At 46.5% G+C, this 15,423-nt stretch overlaps 1 protein-coding gene across 1 annotated transcript in view; it reads right to left on the bottom strand.

Annotated features, from left to right (window-relative positions):
* SOS1 (SOS Ras/Rac guanine nucleotide exchange factor 1) overlaps positions 1 to 10,076 on the bottom strand; it is a 52,321-nt gene extending 42,245 nt beyond the window's left edge. The window contains exons 1-2 of the mRNA XM_076334888.1: positions 9,975 to 10,076; positions 786 to 911 (exon numbers count right to left, since the gene is read on the bottom strand). Coding sequence (XP_076191003.1) covers positions 786 to 911; positions 9,975 to 10,061 — 213 coding nt within the window. The 5' untranslated portion in view covers positions 10,062 to 10,076. The remainder of the gene's footprint in view (positions 1 to 785; positions 912 to 9,974) is intronic.
* Between the last annotated feature and the right edge of the window lie 5,347 nt (positions 10,077 to 15,423).

Genomic DNA, 15,423 nt, shown 5'->3' with positions numbered 1-15,423 from the left:
ACTAAAGTCTTCAAATCATGGTTAAGCACAAAGGGCTACCAAGACATTCATGGGCTTAGAAGCTTAACTCATTTAGCTTAACTAATTTGTTTCTTAGAGAAACTCTTCTCGGATCAAGCCCTCTTCTCGAAAATCAAGCTGCTTTTCTGAGCAGCAGAGGTTGCAGATCTTTGAAAGGGCAATTGTAAGAGAAGAGGTTTCTATATAGAGGAAAGAAGTGTTCCTCAACTCATTCTGAGAAAGTGACTGAACTATTTTTGTTCAAATTTCGGGGACAACGGGGGGTATATCAGCCTAAATCACCAAGCTGAGAAAGCAGCACAAAGCCTCAGACTAAGCAGCTATAGTTTGCATGCAATATCAGTGGAGAAAAAAGGTCCCTTGAAAGAAACCAGTCAGCTTTATGTACACAAGTTACACCCATCACCTATTATACAGTAATATAGTTCAGAGATAGTTTTACTGCGCATTGAACAACAAATTCAATTGATAGGAAAATCAGCTATTAGGTAACTCAGCAGGCTTTATGCAGAAGGTTCTGCTACATAAAGATACATAATTACTGTTTTCCTTTTTACATTGTGAAATAGATATATTATTATAAATATATATTAATATATTAAATATTAATATTAATTTATTAATTAACATTATTTAATATTAATTATATTACTATATATTAACATATTAAATATTAATATATTTAATATGTATTTATAATAATATATTAACTTTTCATGTAACAGTTCAAATTATTACAGATTTGTAACAATTATTCTCTATACCTCTACATCCAGAAAACTTCTTGGTTGGGCTTGACACAACATATTTAACAACTGGAGAATTAACTCCTCCACATACTGTAATGCATCTTCAGTAGAGGAAAGTTTAGGATGGACTTGCACCTGAACCTATAGGAAATAGAAGAATTCAAGCTTTGAGTTTTGCTCTTCCCCATCCACATGCTTTACTTGCAAAAAAAGATGACAAAAGAATGAGCCAAACAGCTCAGAAAAATCCAACCCAAAACATAGCTCTATTAAGGCACACCAGACGAACATGAGCGAAACACTCATCTACACCTGATAGAAATACAAATCTCAAATGTTAAATGTACTCAAATTGCTGTAAGTGACATTTAGTATCAAGAAAACAGCTAGTTAATAACGGTGCTTAGCAATGCAATTAGGAAAACTGTTTAAAACCCCTGCATATATTTATCTTTCTCCCCTCCTCTTAAACCACTGTTTGCACAAGACATTTTAAACATGGGGTTTTCTCCCTTTTACAACTCATTGTTCATCACTCAATCTATAATAATACAGAATTTTTTTCACAGAGCGCACTACAGAAACAGCAATGATTTCAGCAGTATTTAGCCTTCAAATTACTTAATCCATTCTCAATTAGCTCTCACTAAAATAAGATTGGTTTAGAAGTTTGTTTCCATACTGATTTTTCAAAAAGAAGTCAGCCTCTAGAGTACAAAAACACTTCAAAAAAAGACTACAGTGTTGTCCAGGCATTAAGCGGCAGTTCAGAGGTTTTGAAAGTTTGGTCCCCATACATTTACTTGTATGTCATAAGTGCCTGTAAATTCTCACTGGTGTAAATCCACCAAGGCACAATCCTCCTTACTCCTCCCATTATTTTTCCAGACAGTCATTTAACTTCTGAAACAAGCCTCCAGTATAGCTTTCCTTTGCACTTCTGTAGTTCACAAAATAGGACAGTTTTAACCAGTTTAAATTTCAGCTACGCAAAGCTCAGTGCTTCAGAGCTTAAACAGGCAGTTTAATCTCAGTCCTACACCAATGGCAAATATTAGCAGTCAGCTTGCTTTGGCATAATTTTCACAATGCATCTTTCAAGCCCCAATTTCATCATTTTACCATTCCACTGCACGGAACTCAAAACGCCTCCAGTTCTCTCAATCACTAACACAAGAGCTTAACCACCTTAAACCAAAACCCAACAATCTGTCTCATCCAAATACTAAGCCCTATATTCAAATAATGGTGCCATAATTATTTAATTTCACACCTGAGTTTTCATTCCCGTTTGCAGTTATAGCAAGAATTAAATGTTATGAAGTTCAAACACACAACAGCCTCTAATAGAAATCCACTTGCCTGCTAAGGCACTCATTAGTTTGAAAATTTCATGTCTGGGCATAGTCCTGGTGCTCATTTAACTGCTGCTGAGATTTAAATATGCTAGATCATGCATTTAGTTTCTTGCAGATTGCATACCCTTATGCAGCAGGTCTTAAGAAACATCTCCAGAAGTTATTGCTTTAACTTAAAAGCACTCTGGCAAAAATAGAACAGGAGAACTTCTCTCCATTTGACTAGCTAACACAACTATTTTGATTATGCCAAGAGTTTCATTTTTCCTAAGAACTTCACCATGCACAGCTACAGAGTGTTTGTGGAGGTACCTGAGTAACAGCATGCCCAGCAGTCCCAAGCATTATTTACAATTCAAACACTGACATCTGAAATACTGTACCCAGAAACTACAGACTTGCAGAAGTATTCTCTTAAAGATCAGAGCTGATCTGAGCTGCCTGGAAGATGCTGCCTTTAATGTTTTTATTTTTAAAGCAGAACTGAACAAGTTTGTATTACATTCTCCCTACAGTATACTCTAGCACTTTGTATTTCGAGAAGTGTTAAATTACTAAGTCAATCCGACAGTAAAAATACAGAGCATGATAAACCAGAGAGATGAAGAACAGCTCTATTTTCTCCTTTGCTTAGAAAACAGATTGTAGACTTAAATAGCCTCATCACAACTCTTTCGGTCTGTAACACAGAGCCTATAGGAATAAGAACAAACAAACAAAAATACCACATCAGGCCATGACCTGAAACATTATCCACAGTCAGCCAAAACAGAGTCAACAACAATAACCTACTCCTAGTTCAGGAGATAAAGTTCCAAACATTTTTCCTAAGCATTTATGTTTGGGGGGGCAATTACATCATGCTTCTCAAAGGCCATCATCTCCTAGCACTATCAAGCTCTACTTTAGTAGAATATCCACCTCGGCAGAGGAGAACATCATGAGGTGCCATTAGCTTACCAGCGTAGTTTATCTGTATTAGGTAGGTAGTAAATCGGCTTCATTGCTACTTAAGTAAGATTTAGTATCATTTAGGGTTCAAAGTCATACAAGCGAAAGAAGAAAACGACTAGACTAACAAGGAAGATTACAGGATAGCTTGGTGTACAATTATCATAGAAACATGTAATTTTAGTATCTGCACTACTGTAGTACCTAAAGGCTCAGTCCGAGAATGAAACAGTGTTATTTGAGGATACTCAAAGCAAGTCCCAAGAAGTCCATTATCTAAGACATGATGCAAGACTGAGTAAGATGCAAGATTTAGTAAGAGAAGACAAGAAATGAGAACATCTGTTAGCATACACCGTCACATGACCAGTTTCAAAAAAGAAGATCAAGTTACCAGGGGGTTTCCATCTTTCTCATAAAGTCAGCTCAGATTTTAAATTAAAAAACTGGGCCACCCTGCCTTATCACCCTTGAAAAAAAGGAGTATGGCTTGAATCCCACCAGATCCTTCAGAGTCCTATGTTAAGAATACACATGATAAAAACAGACTAACAACTTCTGAAGTGTAGTGATGTTTAGATAAGATTCTTATCTAAACATTTAACCCCTCCCTTAAATAATGACAGAACCCATCCCTTCCCTCCTACACACACACACACCAAAATGTCTATCTTATGATAAGGGAAATTACTAAAAGAGCAGCTTAAGATCTTTTCACAAAAGCTTAAATTCTTCAAAATACCCCAACAAATTCTAATGGGCAAATACAGTCTACATCAGCTACAAATCCCTGCCTCCATGGCTCCGTTTTCACTCAACCCATCTGATCACTTTTTCCGAATGTTCAATCTTTCAATCTTTTTTAACTCTCAAAAGGGAAACAACCAGGATTCTCTTTATTTGAAGATAAGCAGAACCAACATTTCTTGAACAGTTTTGCTTGTGTTCTTAAACAGAGCATGAAGAGGCAAGCAGTGTCTGCTTAAGAAAATTCGTAGCACTTCAGGAAAATCCTATGGTATGACCACTTGGCTTTTTTTTTTTTTTTGCCTTTTTTTTTTCTTCCCTTAAGATCAACAAAAGCAAGGAACTTCTATCAGGAATGGCAACAGCTTAACAATTAGGCAACCATAAATTTAAACTGCCAGAAAAAGTCAATGAAACCATCTAAAAAAAAGTGCTTAATGAATAATACAAAGATAAATATATCTGATCTTACTTTATAACCCTTAGCAACTTATTTTATATAAAGCTTTCTCAAACCATTCCTTTCAAACTCTACATAATAAATTAGAATGTAAACACTCCCACAAGCCTCATGGGAAGCAGTAGGGACCTAGACCAAACCCAGAAACAAGTTTCAGTTAAAGGACTGCAGATCAAACGGCTTCAGCTTACACAGCAGCTTGGTCTTCAACTGGTCCAACACAACTCCTAAGCTGGTCACAAGGTGACCCAAACCCGAATCTAGACTGACACTGAGCAGCTCATTCTGCACTAGAAAGAGGTGTTTGATAACAGATAAGAAAGACAGACTCGCACGCTGAATTTAACAATCTGATTGATACTAAACCACACTTCCTTAGCAACAGTTTTCGGTTCCCTCTTCCTCAAGCATCCATGAGGAAAAGTCTAATTTATGTCGATCATACAGCCAAAAAATTTCAACTTACAATGAAAAAACCTCTCCAAAGACTTCTTAAAGCAACTTCACGTGTTACACAAAAACACCAGCGTAATGCTCCCAAATCATCATTAATCAACAGAATCAGGCTCACGGTTCTCAGTTGTTCTGCTAAATACAGAACACATCAGAAAAATCCTACGTGTGGAAGGCTGCAGAGAGAACAATACCGAACTGAGTCCCATCAGGAGCAGCAGAAGCTCCAGCAGCTTCAGAAAAGTGCATAACAGAAGGAAATCATTCTAAAGCTACATAACAAACTGAAATAAAACCGAAGCATCTACTGTTGGTTAGAAATAATTTTTTTCATATCTGGGCAAGAGTACCCATGTACTGGGATTCTGGCAAGTCATAGTATGAATCAAAAACCAATGCCTGCTAAAGAACAACTGCACTTCACTGCTGACTACAGGTACTGCCGCGCTGCCAGTCTTCTTGGTGGTGGCTGAAGTGCTTGTAAGAAAGCGTCTAAAGGAAAAAACCCACCATATTTACTGCAGCATTTTGATAATAAAATGGAAGAAGCTGTAATAAGATGACAGGCCAAGCTGTTTTCCAAAGCACTATCAAAGAGGGTGAAACTCTACTGATTAGAAAATGTTAGGTTTAGAAAAATGCTTATAAACCTTCGCAGAGACAGTTTATTCAACAGATCTGTTGAATAGATAGTAGAAATGACTTGGCCACAGAGCAGGTTTTTCTGGGGGGAAGGGAAGAATTTTCTTCACTTCAGTAACTTTGAAATTCTTCACTAATGTTATAACCCTTATTTTTACTCAACATCTCTTTTGTTAATCTTCCCTCAATGACTACAAAACTACTGGACAAGCAACTGCTTATCACTAAAACACTCCAGGATGAAGTATTTTATCTACAGCTTGCATGGATGAGTGTTCTCATAGTGCAAGCACTCCATAAAAAGGTTTTTTTCTTCTATTCTTGTACATTTCTGCTGTTATTTGGCAACCCTGCCCATATTTTGTTTTCTCGATCAATTAAAAAACCAGTAAATTAAACCAAACACAAGTGTCTTGGATCCACACTTCAGCAACAATTCACTGAGGGCACAAGACTCGGATTTTTGCTAAAACTCCTCTTGATGTATCAAGGCAGCAATATCACACTGCACCAGTGAGCACGTGAAAAAACTTAAAGACTTGAACCGTAAGAGGATCTTAACTTTATCCTCCATAGCCATCAGAAGAACAGAGAACCCAAAGCTATCAGAAATTAAGGATGTTCTACATCTGCAATGAAGCAGTGCCAAGATTAAGAAGTGCCATTCTGAGTAGCAAGTGGCAATTGGATTGTCATTGATTTGAAGAACTAGGTAATTAAGTCAGGTAGAAATATCTGTGTCAGCCACAGCTTCCTGAGCACTCTGTAGTCACTGAAGCAGCTTTTCTCATCTCTTTTGCTCCATGAAAGGTACAGAAGACTGACTATGAGATACACAGACTACCTGGAAGCACGCTGTCTGGAACAGTTTCCTTAACTGAGGAAGCAAATCCCCCTCAGCTGTCAAGCCACATCAGTCCAATCATTTTGACCACAACAGATTCTGACAGCACCCCTTGTTAATTGCTCAACTGATTCAAAACAACTTGAGGTACACAAACAGCAGCATATCTGTATGATAAGAAAGTTCTTTTGTTTTTCTCAATCATTGAATTGCTTAAGGTATCAATCAGTAAGGATGACACGCTTTCTACTGTAAAAACCAATGTATCAGGGAAGAAGCAAGTCATAGGCATGCAGAGAAATTCTGACTGCATAAACAAGAGTTATACAAGCAAAACGAAGCCACAAGGAAAGATGTTTAGGAAAAGCTATCCAAAAGGTTATGACCAGAATAAAGTGTATAAATTCACTAGCGAAGGAACACCAATGTTGGAAGAGGGATCACTTTGCAGGTGTCCCTTCTGAGTCCGTTTTCCAAGGTGTATTAAAAGTCATGTATCTCCATCTCCAGCCACCCAAGAGCTCTGGTGTTTCACGTGTCTTGAATCCTCCGTCTTCAGCCCCAGCATCTCACCTTCTGTCCATCTCTGCAACTACAATTTCAGACACCAGCTGTTATTCTTACTTCCTTTTCTTGTACCTCATCATCACGATTACTGTCTTTCGTCAGCAACCAAGGATCTCTGCAACACTCCTCTTTTGCTGCTTCAAAATAACAGTGACCAGGCAGAGGAGCATCTCAGTATACATCATTTTCTTCCTAATTGAGTGCACTGTAGTCTATCTTGACAGCATCTGAAGGAGAATCGGAAGAAAAGGGATTACATTATGATCTGAATGGTACAAGAGCTGCTTTTTGCAAATGCAGCTGTTCAATGCAAATACAGTTCTATTGTTAAGGTTCATGTCTAATGAAATACAAGGCATGCTGTCCTAAGAATTTGTCGATGTAGGAAGAGATTTATTCTTACTACATATTCTTGGTTTTGTTGCTTCATAAAAAAACCAGAATCAAAATAACTAATTGAGAAAAAAAGCTATTTGCAATGATTCAACAATACCTATTTTTTAAGAAAGCTATTCCAAGGCTGTAGTTTGAGCTCCGCATTACAAGCCAACTCACAGTTACAAAAGTGCAATGGCATTTTAATGATTCAGTCCACGTGTGGCAGCTTTCCCCAATAGCTGCAAACACTCCATCCTGGTATATATACTTTAACAATGTTAAATTAAATGCCACTCTCCTCATCGGAGATATTAATTCAACATAGGTCTTCCCAAACTATTTAGTCTCTTTTCCAGCTATGCAGGAAATCATCACAATCCTGTTTGTGCATCTACCTGGTTTCAAGGTGGAGTTCAGAAAGCAGCTTGCTGTCACTACCTGAGAATGAGTGTCAGCATCTGGTCAGCTAATGAGGGAAATGAAGGAAAGGTTCTGCTCTAGTAACGATGGGATGTACACAAGCTTCAGGTAATCTGACTCCTACTGAGATAGCATGCTCTGGCAATTCAGCAGACAAAAACCATAAGGCATTGGTTTCCCTCCAGGACAGTTCTGCCCTTTGACCTCACTGGCATATGCTGCCACATTCTCTACTTTACTAGTCCCACATGCTGGCCTCCAGGTACAGCTCAGGTCTTCGGCTAGCAGAGCAAGGGGTCAGTGTCTCAAACCCACTGGCTGCAAAGCTGCAGTATTGCACCTGTCTTGTGAACGACAGATGATTGTCAAAGCAAGTACACTGCAATGTTCATGGTTTTACCTGCCACCTATGACAGGTTCATTACTTTATGGGGCCTTTATCAGGGGCTAAACACCCTAGCCAGCACTACTTGTGCCTATATAAGTTAGTAAAATACCCAGTTTGGTTTCTCCATTAATGAAGAAGCCGTTAAGAAAATAATTTAATATTTTCATCTGCCATTTAGTTTTCCTGTAACTCAAGTATTTGGCAGTTCAGTAAAGCAGGTGACAATATGGACAGATTCTTCATTTCTACCTTTACAGGGACAGCAATAATAAGCAGCAGAAGACTATGCTTCTGGAGCACAGGTGGCAATAGATAAGAAACAGGTGGTGATCTCATGAAGAACTGAGATTAAAAGAGTTAACACCTGCCAGACAGTTGCAAGTTTGAATGTGAAGCCTTCAGAACTAACTCCACCTCACTCCTGCCACCCCCTCTACCCACAGTAAGAAATAAAGCACAGCACAACAAAACCAAGACAACTATACCTCGCAGGGCCAGTTTGTCATCCTTGGTAGCTTGTCATCGTTGGCCTTCTCTGTTGACTTCAGACTCCAGAAGTCCTTTCCCCCCCAAGGAATTTATCCAACTCCTTCAGCAAGCATCTTTAATGCAGCATGACTCCACGAATGCCTTGTCCATTAGGAAGAAATCTTGCGCTTCAGATGTAGCAAGTAATTCCAAAGTCTTAGCTCATACTTGCCTTGAATCCTCACTCTACATCCTCCAGTAGTTAGCACTGAGCCTCATTCAAAATTTGACAAACCTCTGCTACACCATGGAATAAACCATCCTCCAAAGGAATGAGCTCTCACTGGTTGAGACCTTGGGTAGCTCCAGTTTCCAAGCAGTCTTCAGTCAGATGGCTGTCCAAGTGCTTACGAGCACCACAAGAAGCAACGAGTTGTACAGTTAGTGCAGAAGTACAGTTTCAAAGAAGTGACTACCGATCAGGGATAAGACATTAACAGTACATGCTACGGATGAGACAAGCAAGACGACTTCCAAGAACTGGATGAAACCCCACAGTGTTGGAGACCTCAAAGAGCACGCCCAGAAAAGCAAGGCAATACATTGCAAGAGGAAATTTGGAAGAAATACTGAACAAGTACAACTGCAACACTTGAGACTTCCAGTCTATACTGGAGGATGCAATGGTTCAACTAGCCCTAGGAGCAAATCTTTTACACAAAAGTTGCAGCTAATTACTGTAACTAGACAAACTCATAAAGTGTTGCTGTGTACGACTAAAAAGCATCAAGTTCTGCAATCTAAAGCCAGTTCAAGCAACGGTGTCAGAATCCTCTTGTTTCTTAAGCCTTCTACTTTCTGGGCTCTGGCTGCAGAAGTGGAAGAGGAGCCCTCACCATTTTTTGTCTCTTCCAAATAAATTCTTTCCACACCACAGGCGCAAGCTTCACCATCCCAAGGGAGCAAGACTTGCTAGTTTGTCCTAATGAAGCCTTCTCAGCAAAAAGACATTTAAACTAAGAGAAGCTTAACTAAAAGTCATTAAGCCCGAACACTAAATAACCAAAATTCTCTCAGCAGTTCCTCATAACGATCCCTCCCCAGCCGTGTCACTTCTGGGCGCTAAGGGAGCCTAGCAGAAACCCGCAGCAGCACTACTTGCTTCCTTCTCGGCGAAGGGGGGCCAGGACCCGCGCATCCATTAACCAGTTTTTATCTACACGGCTCCGTCTGTCAGAGCATCGCCCCAGCGCGGCTCCCGAGGCCGCCGGGCCCCGCGCGGGGACGCCGGGGCCCCCCTCCGCGGCACCCGCCGAGGCAGGCGCCCGCCTGGCAAGGTGGCAACGACCGACGCCCGCCAAGCCCTAAAGCCGCTTCCGGAGCGCGGGGAGCGCCGGCCGGCCCCGCTGCCCCAGCTCGGCCGAGGCGCCGCGGCCCGCCCCGCGCCGAGGCGTCCCGACGAGCCCCGGGCCGAGCCCCCGCTCTCGCGGCCCTGCCCGCCGGGGCGGGGGACCCCGCTCCCCCTCACCTTCTTGAGGGCGGGCACCAGCAGCCCCCGCCACTTGGGCGCGTTCTCCTCGCTGAAGAACTCGTAAAGCAGCGGCTGCGCCTGCATGGTGCCGCCGGGCCCGGCCCGCTCGGGGAGGCGGGCGGGGCGGGCCGGGCAGGCCGGGCCGGGCCGGGCCGGGCGCCGCGAGGAGGCCGCCGCGGGAGGGCTCAGCGCCTCTCAGCAGGAGGCCCGGCGGCCCCCCGCCGCCGCCGCCGGCGGCAGGCCCGCAGCGGCGGGGGGAGGCGGCGGCTGCCGCATTCCCCGCCCCCGGCTCTCGGTGGTCGCCCCGGGGGGCGGCGGTGGGCGGCGGGAGGGGGCGGCAGGAGCGGGGTCACGCGGCGCGGCGCGCGGGCCGCGAGGGGCGGGGTCGGGCGCCCGGAGCGCGAGCGCCGCCGCCTCCCCACTCTCCAGGCGCCTGTCCTCGCCCGCACGGTTGGCGGCCGCGGCGCATGCGCGGTGCAGCGGCGCGCCGCGCCTGCGCCCCGGCGACGCGTGGTCGGGGCCTTCCTCCCCCTCCTCCCCTCTCCGGCGGAAGTGACTTCACGAGGCGGCCACACCCCCCGCGCGCGCCCCCTGCCCGCGGGAGGCGCCGCGCAGGTCCGCGGCGTCGGCGGGTCCCGCAGCGCTCCGTGACCGGGCCGGGCCGGGCCGCACGGAGGGGCCAGCACCGGTGTGGTGCGGGCCTGCGAGCCGCCCGGGCACCGCCGTGCCGCCCCACCGCGGCTGCCCCCGGCCGCTGCAGCGGTGTGGGAACGGCCGCGGCCCGCCAGGCTCTCTCTCCGTGCAGCCCCAGCTCTGCCTGCCCTCGGCAGCCGCCGAGCGACCCTGGGAGAGCGGGGCCCAGCCGGGGCCCTTGGGTAGGGCCTGGGGAGGGGACAGGGCGCTGCGGAGCCATTGGGACCCCTCGGCCACACAGGCCAGGCTACGGGTGATGCCCACCAAGGGAGGGTGCGGCAGTGGAGGGGGGGTGGTCCCGCACAGCCCTCCAGAGGTCTGGGGAAGAGAGGGGGCTTTGGATCCCTGTCAAACCCCAATGGAGCTGTGCTGGGGCAGGCAAGGCCCCTCAACCCCTCTCCCAGCTAGTGCCTCTGCGGGCACGCTGATAATAATGCCCCCGAGGCTTTGCTCCCTGTAGACCATGGCCGATGTCCTCACTGCTGGCTTCTCACCAGCCTCCCTTGCCAGGGTGACCTGGAGCACAAGGAGATGGCTTCTGCCTGTGACAACCGTCTGCTCAGAGCTGGAGGCAGTGGGGTGGTGTTACTCTTCCACGGAGAGCTCTCCCCCTGTTTGAAAGACACCGTCATCTCACATGGGGACCAAGATCAGAGATAAATAAACACCCCATTCAAACAGCACAAGAACAGCCTCAAGGGTGAAAAGTAAGCTTGGTTCTCGGAAAAAAAGGCCAGAAAAAGCAAAGCTGGAATACAAATAAAGCCCAGTGGTTTAAACAAGACAAAGTCCGTGGTGGTCTGTGGGGCCTGGCAGAGCAGAGGGAGGAAGACAATGCTGGAGATGAAAAGTGAATCATTGTGCTCTGCTTTGCAGGGCAAGGGGCCAGGGAGAGCCTGAGGACCGGAAGAGGAAATAGCGAGCTGCTGTTGGAGAGCACCGCAAGGGAGATAGATGTATGAAAAACCTTCACTGGTCACTGGAAGGAAGGTTTAGGACCAGCTTCCCAGCTGGGAGGAGAGCGAAGTACCCGCACAGATTGCTTGGACAGAGACTGCTGAGTCTCCATCTCAAGGACTGGTTGCGCAGACACCTGTCAGGAATGGTATGCATGTTGGGAGGCTCACTTAATCAGTGTTTGTAAAGCACTCTGAGGACAGGAGATGTTCTTGAGACGCTGAGCTGTACTTTAGCAGGTAATGGATGGAGCCTTGCAGAAAGAACTGTCTTCACCCCACAGCTCTGCCTCAGGTGTTTTTCCTCCAGACAGATACTGCTGTCTGAAGGAGTCAGACCTCTGCTTTGAGCATGCTGGAACAAGGATGAAAGGCAGGAGTATTCATGTCTCAGAGCTATTTCGTCTAGCAGCCTGCCTGTGCATTCAGGGACACCATCACAGCTAGACTGCAGAGCTGTTGCACTTGCTGCCTTATGATGGAAAATCAGTCTGTTGAAGTTTAAATCTTCAGCTGCTCCCAAGCATGTGCAACACTGGGCGTAAAACTGCACCAGTGCTCTGCTCTCCAGCCCCTCCATTTGGAGATGAAGGTGCCAGGACTCCTAAATACCAGTGAATGCTCTACAGCATCTCTTTCCTTCAAACAAAACAGCGCTGGGTAATGTGAGATTGCAGGCATTGTGGTCGGTGGGTTCAAACATTCAGTAAGGCCATGTGACAATCTGGGCCTGAGCTCTCCCTCCACCTGGAGCCGCCAGCACCAGCTGATAGCTTTCCTCTCCTGGCTTTCAGTGCTTTTTCAGTGCCCTCTGCCTGGGGCATCCTGGGTTTATTGGTACTGACAGGGCAGTCCAGGTTCCCCTCTGGCCTCCACCTGATCACACTCGCTTTGTGTGCCTCACAGGAGGGTGTGGTTTTGCCTGGAAAGCAACTGAACAAGACATGACTATCTCCAGGGCTGCCTGAGGAGCTGTTGCTTCACTGGTTGTGGCAAATAAACCTGCCTGGATGGCAGGATGGGAAAAGTCCCATGGGTCCACTGAAGGGCAGAGCACAACTGAGAGCAATAGGACACTGTTTGCCCAGCAGTTGCTGTCCCAGCCCACTGGCTTTGCACCCCATCCATGGCAGAAAGCACAGGCACGTGAAGCGCAGTCCATCACAGGCACTGGTGGTTACGTGTGGATGTGCACATCTCCAAGGTGAGGGTGCCTAATGACCTGGAGGAAGAACTGCAGCCGTCTGGGTGCTCGTTACAGTGCAAGCTCTTGCAGGGAAGAGCACAGAGTTGAAAGCTGGGGGCTGCTTTCATAGGGATGTAGTGACAGAGGAGTTGAATCATGAGCAGACAGAGAAAGCTCAGTGGCACGGGGAGGTGCAGGGAGCGAGGCAGTGGGATAACCTGCCCTTATGTCAAGAAGCGAAGATGAGACTCGCTGCCGTTGCTTTCAGAAGGAGCAGAAACCAAAGGCCACAGCCAGCGCAGTGGTGGCTCTACAGCGGTGTACAACATCTGTGGGTGGCATGGGCACACTCAGGATCTCCCAGTGCTGCTGGAGGAGGGAGAGGAAGATGAGGTGGAGGGTCATGGCAGCCTTTGGCATACTGTCCCGAGGGCTGGCTGAGCAACGGGGGCTTACAAAGAATGACAGCACCAGGAGGGACTGCCAGGAGCTGACAATGTACTCCTGTATTCAGCCTGCAAGACACTGCTAGGAGTAGCTGCCTGTCAGAGCAATGCAAGGGGAACCTGAATTTGAACGTGTTGGATTTAAATTAGCTCTAAAGGGAAAATCTGCACCCAAGGAGCTGCTTCCCAAGGAGGTGCTTCCCAAGGATGGTAGAAGACCTCTAGCAACAGTAATGCAGCTGTATTGTAGAGGATGATGCTGAGCAGACAGTGAAACCAGCATTGCTGTCCACAATGAGGACTTGAGAGCCCACCAGGGTCCACATCCCCCTGCCCAGACACATTCTCCTTCTGCACCCCTCAATAGATGACACAGGCCTGGAACATGACTCCCTATAACCCGTATTTTAGATCAACCTGGAGTGTTTCCTTGAAGGGAAGCAAGAAGCTTTTGCACATTCCCTGATTTTACCATCTTTTTTCCCCATCTTTTCACGTAGATTCCTTCAAAAAACAGCAGTGCTATTGCTAAAGCCGAACCCTGTGGAGTGTAAGAAACCCCCCCGCCTGGGGGACACATCCAATCCCCATCACTGCTCGCAGTATTGCTGGGTTCCCCCAGCCCATCACAAGGTCCCAGTGACAAAGCTACAAGGAACAAGCAGCCAGCAACATGTGCGCCGCCTTGCACAGCTCTTGGTTTCAGTCAAGGGCAGTGGGACACAGAACTTGAATCTGAACCCCCTCTTTTTCAGGTCCCCAGATCCCGTTTCTGACAGGGGCAGGCAGCGCTGCATGGAGAAACGTGCAAGAACAGGATAAAAGCAGTGTTGGGTCCCCTGTCCTCCCAGCTTCCAGGAGCACTTCTGCAACGAACCCAAACAATCCCGCTTTTTTGTTCTCTTTAAGAAAGCTCAGCCCCTGCACTGATCAAGCTTTGCTGCCAGGTTGGCAGATGCCTCATCACACCACACTTCCACCTGTTAGCAGCTAGGACTGCTAGCTAGAAGCCAGTGGAAGGGGCTGGGAGGAGAGAGAAAAAGGGAAGCCTCGCGGGTTGTTAAGAGAAGCTGTGTCAACTAGCTGTAGGCAGAAGCCTTGCTCTAACCTCATTGTGCCTGTGATTTGGTTTCCTGGCTCTGACTGTGCTTCCATCAGTCAGCCACACACTGATCCCAATCTTACCTCAGGATAGGGGTGGTGGAAGCTCCCACTGCCCGTGACTGAAGGAAACTTTCAGTTCATGGCAGTTGTAGGTCTAACAAAGGAGAGCTTTTGCTCTACCAGACATCCAGGCTCCCGGGCTCAGCTGAGGGCAGCTGCCAGCCAAGGAGCCAAGCAGCTCGAGATGGGGGAGAGGCAGTTTTGCAGCACAGACCCCAAATCCTGCAACAGGACAATTCCTCAAAAGCAGGAACCCTTTGCTTCTTCCTCATCTTTCCAGCTGGAGAGCAGCATGTGGAAAGCAAAGCCATCCCGGCTATACCGATAGATTTGAGACAAGCCTGCCCTAACACAATACTCCCCTTCTTCCCACATGCTGTTACCCTGTGCTCTTTATTTTTAGCTCTTCCAGCTGCATCCCAGCATGCATCCTTGTACCAAAAATGCTCAACCAGAATAAAACCCAATATCCCTCAGCTCCCATTGCCTGTAATTCAGCAATGGCCCAACAGCCCCAAGCAGCAAGACACTTGGCCACAGCTGCTGCAGAAACCCCACAGGAGGAAGCATGCTTATAGCACATCAGCTATACTGTACTCGGTTAAAATTTAGCTACTTTTTGCATGTCAGAGTGAGGAATAGTCCATGGGAGGCAGGATGGAAATTCCCCCTTGGGCAGCAGCAGCAAAAGCGTGCTGTGAAACTGTCCTGGTTTCGGCAGGGATAGAGTTAATTTCCTTCCTAGTAGCTGGTACAGTGCTGTGTTTTGGATTTAGGGTGAGAACAATGTTGATAACACACCTATGTTTTAGCTGTTGCTAGGTAGTGTTTACACTAGTCAAGGACTTTTCAGCTTCCCATGCTCTACCAACTGAGAAGGCTGGAGGTGCACAAGAAGCCAGGACAGCTGACCCAAACTGGCCAAAGGGACATTCCATACCATGTGACGTCATGCTCAGCATATAAAGCTGGGGGAAGAAGAAGGAAGGGGGGGGGACGTT

Source organism: Aptenodytes patagonicus, chromosome 3 (assembly GCF_965638725.1).
Source record: "Aptenodytes patagonicus chromosome 3, bAptPat1.pri.cur, whole genome shotgun sequence".
In the NCBI taxonomy this organism is placed as follows: domain Eukaryota; kingdom Metazoa; phylum Chordata; class Aves; order Sphenisciformes; family Spheniscidae; genus Aptenodytes; species Aptenodytes patagonicus.
Note: the sequence above shows the minus strand (reverse complement) of the source record. Positions and strands in the feature narration are given on the sequence as shown.